This window comes from Zea mays, chromosome 6 (assembly GCF_902167145.1).
Source record: "Zea mays cultivar B73 chromosome 6, Zm-B73-REFERENCE-NAM-5.0, whole genome shotgun sequence".
NCBI classification, from domain to species: domain Eukaryota; kingdom Viridiplantae; phylum Streptophyta; class Magnoliopsida; order Poales; family Poaceae; genus Zea; species Zea mays.
Window position 1 is genome coordinate 94,823,549 of NC_050101.1, and position 7,670 is coordinate 94,831,218.

The 7,670-nt window shown below is 46.0% G+C and overlaps 1 protein-coding gene across 1 annotated transcript; it reads right to left on the reverse strand.

Moving 5' to 3' along the window:
- Positions 1–4,331: 4,331 nt before the first annotated feature.
- On the reverse strand, positions 4,332–6,842 carry LOC100272811 (uncharacterized). Its single transcript, NM_001360130.1, has 5 exons — positions 6,527–6,842; positions 6,206–6,390; positions 5,871–6,111; positions 4,997–5,133; positions 4,332–4,904 (listed from the first exon to the last, which is right to left on the reverse strand). Exons 1-5 carry the CDS (start codon positions 6,795–6,797, stop codon positions 4,677–4,679), a joined length of 1,062 nt encoding a protein of 353 aa, NP_001347059.1. The 5' UTR covers positions 6,798–6,842; the 3' UTR covers positions 4,332–4,676.
- Positions 6,843–7,670: the final 828 nt, after the last annotated feature.

The following is a 7,670-nucleotide window of genomic DNA, read 5'->3' on the forward strand; positions in this document are numbered from 1 at the left end:
CCGAGATTGTTTTCACCGTTGTAGTACATCTACCTGTAATGCGACCTAACTTACCATTTGTCTCTGCAAAACACACGTTAGTCACATATAACATTACGTTGTCATTAATCACTAAAACCAACCAGGGGCCTAGATGCTTTCAATGTGTCTTAAAGGCTGTTTTATATTCATCACTTTCAGCCATCCTGATCTAGTGAAAGCCTGAAGCCATGTCCAGTTTAGAAAAAACTTAGCACCAGCCAATTCGTCCAAGAATTCATCAATAATTGGCATAGGAAACTTGTTTTTCATAGTAATATCATTGAGTTTCCTATAGTCTATGCAAAAGTGCCAAGTGCCATCCTTTTTCTTGACTAAAAGGACTAGAGAAGCAAAAGGACTGACACTTTTTGCAATTAGACCAGACTCAAGCATGGTTTGCACTTGCTTCTCAATTTCATCCTTTTGCAAGGGTGAGTATCTATAAGGTCTGGAGTTAACTTGTGTTGTATCAGGCAGCAAGGAAATAGTGTGATCATAATCTCTTGAAGGGGGTAATGAGGTAGGAGTCTGGAAGACAGTAGCAAACTATGTGAGTGCAGCTCTAATAGGTTCATGCACATAATCATCCAAGCCAATGGAATTGTGATCTTGTGTCTGTAACATAGCAACCACCCAAATTTCATTCCCTTTATGCCACTTATCCATTTGGGCAACAAATATTTGATGTAATTCACTGCAAGTAGGAGCATCCAGCCCTTGTAATGTAACCATCTTCCCTTCATAACAGAATGATACCCATTTTTGTGTCCAATTACAAGTCATGGGACTGAAGGATTCCAGCCAATCCATCCCCAAAACCATGTCATAAGCACTAACTGGCAGAATATACACATCTTTGACAAAAGAGTGACCCTGAATCCACCAATTTAGATTCTCCACCATTTTGGTACAAAAGATAGTCTGCTCATTAGCCACTTTAATAGGGACTGGAGTAATATCTTTGGGTACATATTGCAGTCTAGATAGCATGTGTGAACTCAAGAATGTGTTGGAGCTCCCTGTATCCAATAACTGTAAGACCGTTTGGTTCTGAATTAGAGCTCCCAATCTGATGACTTTGGAAGATTCTGAACCAGTCATGGCATGCAATGACAAGAATGCTTGACTATTTTCCTCAGTCTCTAACGAGTCTAAGATCTCATCAGACAGAATAACACCCCCATCATTAGCTTCCTCTGTGGTAATGAAATTAAGCTGAGTAGTTGCTGCAATCTAACACTTATGACCGGGTGTATATTTATCACCGCACTTGTAACACAGTCCATTAGCACATCTATATTCCTTCAGCTGCTTTACTTTCCACAACTCTCCAGGTGTTGTAGCTGTGTCAGATTTACCAGAAACATGTTGCCTGAAATTGGAGGGTTTGGCATTAGTATTCTTCGCTAACATCTTCTCTTGAAGAAGAACCAACCCTGTTGCTTTGGGTACAGAATCAGGAAAATAGGGTTCTACCAGTACCAGCATCCTAATTTCATTTTTCAAACCCAACATAAACTGAGTGACCAAAAATGTGTCACTAATCGACTTGTCAAACAACCTAATATGATAGACCAAGTCTTCAAACTGCTGTTTGAAGTCCCCCACTGAATTTGTCTGTCGGAGTGTGAGTAGTTCTAACATCTTATCTCGATGGGTAGAAATATCAAACTCCTTAGTCACTGATTTCTTGAACAAAGTCCAATCGAGTTGGCCAACCATTTCCTTATAAGATTGATACCAGTGACTAGCTTTGCCGGACAAATGAAGAGAAACAACACAAAATCTGAAATAATCAGGAATCGAACACAGTGTAAAATAGGATTCACACTGATCCAACCAAACTCGCACATCCGATCCATCGAAACGAGGAAAATCCATTCTCGCCAAGCATGAGCAAGGAACAGAAGATTCATTCTTTGTTGTTAAATTCAGAAGAGAATTTGTATCCTGGTTGGTTGATGTGTTTGCAGAAGAAGAACCATTCGGACGGGCTCCAAATAGGAGGTGGTCGAGCCCCCATCAATCCCTCTCTTGGAACACGAGCAGGCGCTGTAGGATGACGCATCATACCTGACAGTTTGGTCTGCTCTTGCTGCATGTGGGCCAATGACATCGAGATGTCGAACTTGGCCTGAATGCAACTCATGGATTTGTCGTGTTCATCTTGTTTCTTCTCGATGTTGATCAACTTGGTGGAGACATCATCCAATCGAGTCAGCTTCTTTGAAAGTTCTTTGAGCGTAGTATCTGTCAACAGTTTGATGGGGGCGTCAAACTTCTCTGTCAGACGTTGTTCCATCTCTGAGATACCCGCCATCACCTGTCGTGTGTGCTGCGCTTGCTTGGGAGGAGTCGTGGCGACGCCTTGAGGGAAGTGCGAAGTCTTCGGAGAGGTACGCAGCAACTGGAAACTCCTTGCAGACGAGGAGGAACCGCGCGCCCAGATTGAATCCGATACCAGTTGTTACGTCTCGACGAGTCGGCGGCGGCGGCGAGATGAAAGAGAAGAGGGCGGAAGAAGGCAGAACGAAAGAAGATAGAGGTATGGGGAATTTGGTATTCTGTTATTTCTATTTTTCATGGTTCCTTTACAAGGCGCATCCTCGTCCTATATATGCCTCTACAATGGGCTAGCACGCACACCAGATTACAAGGCCACACGGCCCAACACAGCAAGCTAGACATTGAACCTTTGGGTGTCAAATCCGTTACTCTTCAGCCATCTGACGATCCGTAGTCACCGTAGTGATATTAAGGCCTTGTTCGTTTGTGCTGGATTGGTGGGTCGGAACGATTACTAACCGGATTGCTTCTCTAATTTATATAAACTTTAATTAGCTGGAACGATTCCGGGTGCAATCCGATACAAACGAACAACACCTAAACCGTCAAGTTCACCTGTCTGCAGACTCCCTCTACGACGCTGGGGTTCCTGGCCAACTATCTTGCGGAGCTGAGTCTGACCGACTATGGGTTCTTGAAGTTCCTTCCGTCTCTGGTGGCAGCGTCGGCCGTGTTCCTCGCTGCATGGACGCTTGACCAGTCCGATCTGCCATGGGTACGCATGAATAAATCATGTGCAGAACACAACTCTGGAGCACTACACATCTTACAGGTGCTCTGATGTCCTGCTATGCGTCCGTGCTCTATGGGAACTCCAGCATGACACCCGTAGCTTCAGCGCCATCCGCGACAAGTACAGACATCACAAGGTACCGTACCACCACATCCTGCTGTGATGTGTCTGAATATTCGATCTTGGTAGAGGCAAGTAAAACTGTGATTGCTTGCTTTCTGTTGCAGTTCGAGTGCGTGGCGAACCTAACCTCACCGGCGCTTCCTCGGTCGCTCTTCAGCTGACGAAACACGGCAGTGACACCGAGTGCCTCTTTTGATCCAGCGACGTTAGCTGCAGCCGTATAGTAGCGCGGTCTGGGTTAACATTATTACCTAACCCCCTTGTCTGATTTGGTTGTGTGCAGCCACGTTAGCTGCAGCCGTAGTACCCTAACCCCCTTGTCTGATTTGGTTGTGTGCTGTGCTGCTGTGAGCCTGTGACATGGAGCTGCTGCCTTTTTGAGTCGCGTGTAGGAAGAAAGACAGATGCATGGCTCGTCGGCTTGGGCTGTTGTTAGCTTCGAAATGGAAATTAGTTTGCTGCCGGTCATTGCTTTCTCTGCCTGTGAATGAGCACTCGTCGAAGCTCACCTTGCCGTCGCCGTTGGCGTCCATCTCGTCCAGCTTCCCACTATACTATCAAACAGTTCGCCACCAGAGCACAGCTCCAGGATCAGGTGTACGCCATGCGCAACCTCTGCTTCCACATCGGAAGGCCACCCTTTGACCGGACCCTTGCCGCATCCTGTCCATGGCCGGAGGCCGGAGCAAGCCTTCGCGAGGGTCTTTATGGCGACCTGAGTCTTCCCCTCCGACTTGCTAATGGCAATAACTAAAAAAAATGGCGTTTTTAAAAGTGGAGGGCGAGCTACAAAGGGTTGCATTGAATTGGTCTTCATTCGGCGACGCTGAATTTAGTCGGCTTCGTGGCTTTGAAACAGAGATATAAGCGTACAAGTGTTTTTATACTTGTGTCAAAGAACTGAAGCAGCAGCAGAATACCTGACAGCAAGCAGAATCTGGGGAAGGTCATCGTCAAGTCAAGGTTTTATGCTTGTTGTACCTCAGTTCGTTTTTTTTTTCTCGTCTCCTCTTCTCAGGTGTTTGTTGTAGGGACGGATGGTTTGTTTATGGAAGAGTGCATCAACAGTTAGTTATATATGTAGAGACACACAGATTGGTCTCAATGTCTCAGAATTGATTTTAAATTACATAAACCTCGTCGCGGCATATACACAATTACAAATCAACCATTCCATTCAGGCACAACTTGGTCTGTACATTACTTCAACCTAACGTCATGACAACCCAGTCCCCGGTTTCTTACAAATCAAAATGGAACCATGGCCACGAGTTCCGAGCATACAGGCAAGAAGTAACCATGCGAAAAGGAAAACACCAGGGACACACGCCTCTAGGCGAGTGGTTAGCTTGAGCGCCATAAGATAGCTGCTGTGTAAGGTCCTTAGTCCGGCAAGCCAGTACCTTACCTCTCTTCCCATGCTGTTCTTGATACCGAGCTGCTGTGTACAGTTTTAGTCCGGCAAGGCAGTACCTCTTTCGAGGTTGTTCTTGATCTCGAGCGTGTACTTGCCGAACGCGCGCTCAACCTTCTTGTTGAAGTGCTCATTCCGGTCGTTGATCGAATCAATGTCCTTGTCTTCGTTAAACTTGCGCCTCCTGCTGAACGATTTCCGCTTCTCTTCCCGCTCCTTGAGTTCCTTGACCATCTTGTCAATGTTTTCTTCAGGGACATTGGACACCTGTGCAAGGCAAAACACACATCAGTCAGCTGACGGCGTGTTTCCAGAAGGCCATTCAAGGATTTGTTGATACGATGTGATGGAAGCAGTACCTTCCCGTACTGGAGACTGGAGGCGTCACGGTAGAATTCAGGATCAGCTTCCTTGGCTTTATTGTACGCCTCCATGTCAACTTCTATATCCTTGGTCCTCTTTTTGTATGCATCATACAAGGTCTTTTGATTGAAAACTGAAAGCATAAGCACAATTTCTCAGATGCGACCAATGTTTTAAACAACGTGCAATAAAGAAAGCTATCCATTTAGTGGTTTTATAGAAAACATGAAAATTCTTCATGAATCATGCACAGAAACATTTAACTAGGCAAATTCTTTATGAAGATAAATACTTAGAATATCTAGGAGAATACATTTCCAAGTCCATTAATCAATGTTCATCATATCGATCAACACACTATTGCGATCAACACTCAACATTCAACAGTTCAATAATTATTCAATGGTTTATTACATCATTTATGAAGTAAAAAATCTAAAGGAGAGACATAGATTATAATCCTCTAGACTAAATATTGTATCTACCTCAATTAGGATTAGCTAAAAATATATCATGTCTAAATCAAATAACAGTGTTTAGCTGAGCTAAAAGTTCATTAGCGGCAATAGAAGAACAAATGATAATAGCGTAGCGGTAGATCTTCTAAAGAGCTATAACTAAGCTATAGCGGGCTATTTAAAACCACAGATGTGACTCAAACAAATAAAGGAACATTTCGACTTCAAGATGTATGACATGCTGTGTAAATGGAAAAAAATGAAACAGTACTTAACCATAACATTTGACTTGAGAAAAGCATAGAAGCTGTCCAGTAAACATAGCCAATGTATGCATTTTCTGCTGTCTCTACAAAACAGTGCTTTCTACCAATCAGTCATCAGTGGACGTTAGAGGATTGAGCTCACTCACCATCCCACCCATATGGAGCAGGTTCCTTCTCCCATTTCTTGTACTTGGCTTCTGCAGTCTCCTGCGTATCGAGCATGTACGCCTTGGACATATCAAGGCCATTTGAGTCCAGCAGCTTCCCGATCTTCTTCTTCCTGTCGTCCAGCCACTTCTGCTTAGAAACACCTCGGCTCTCGCCCCGCGGTTCCATCCTTTTCTTCTCGGCAACCATTGCCTGCTGATTCGCTTTCCGCGCTTCATTCTGTAGAACGTCAGACATCAATGAAACGTATGAGTTAATATACTAAACAGCGTGGCAACAGCCCTGTAGTAGTAGGTAAAATGACACGCAGTACCATCTTAAGGCGCAGCTCGAACAGCTTCTTCTGCTTTTCCGTCATCTGCGGGTAGCCGTCATCCGCGGCTGCGCCCTCCTGTCCGTCGGCATCGTTATCTTCAAGTTGCTGCTGCTCCACGGCATCAGACGTGCCGGCAGCGGTGGCCACGTCAGCTGGTGGCTGTTGCTCCCCACGCTCAAGCCCTAACGAGAACGCCAACCAAGCACACGGTAAGCAGCCACCAACGCTTGGATTTTGAATCGAAATGATATCAATAGATAGAACTATAGAAGGGCTTCACGACGAATCGAGTTACGGGAAGGAATCCCCCGCACGGACCTGACTTGGCGTCGGCGATGCGCTTGAAGCAGTAGTCGGAGCACTCGTGGTAGGGGTTGCAGGCGTTGATGCAGTCCCGGTGGACGGTGCGGTGCTCGGGCGGGCGCTTCCACGAGTCGGGGAGCTCGTCGTCGAGGCGCTGCCTGGCCTCGGCGATCTTGCGGAGGCAGTAGTCAGTGCACTCGTGGTACGGGTTGGACGAGTTGATGCACTCCGGCCGCGATTTACTCCCATCCGCCGCCGGCCCTGCCACCACGCCCTCCTTCCCCATCGACGGATCCGGACGGGACGGGAACCCTAGGTTAGCCGTAGATTGTCACACCCGGATTTTAGGGGTCCAAAACCCAGGTGCGAACATAAACACCAGGTGTGCTGGGACCAAGCCTCACACATATGATGCATAGTGGCACAGGATCGAATGTCACATCTTTACTATATAACAGGAGTTCTGTACAAAAATAATTAAATAATTACATCATATGAGGAAACGATCCAGCAACCCAAAGTTGACTGGGGGACGACGACCTAGACCTCTCACGAACACATCGCAGCATCCTCCACGCGCCTCATCCTGTGGTACCTGTTCTTGACCTGTGGGGGGGTGTGAGACAGCAAGAGTGAGCTCACATACGTTCATCGCTCAGCAAGTTGTGGGGAATAATGTGCATGAACTCGCCAAAGGTGGGAGCTCACGTGAAGTGTAAGGCTTACCAAAGAGGATGGTTGAAGCTGAGCATTGCTTTTAAAGTTGGTCAAAATTTTATTAGCAATTACTAAGTATAAGTAAATACCAACCCAATTAAGTAGTAGAACAAGAGTAACAACATCACCTGCGATGCAATGCATATGACAAATTGAATTTAAGTTCCATAAATTAATCATGTGAGGGTCCGAGCTGCTCATGACCGTGAGCACGGCTAGTATACCAGTTTTACACTCTGCAGAGGTGGCGCATCTTTACCCACAAGTCATGTTACCCATCTGCCAAGGGATCGCGACTTCCCATACACCTCTACCGAGGAGGCGAGGCAGGGTAACACTACGAGGCCTTTACAAAGTTCCACTAGCTTCAGAAAACCCGCTACAGTTTATAGGAAGCTCCAATGCAGGAATTCCCTTGCAGGACCGCCATCACAGCAAAATC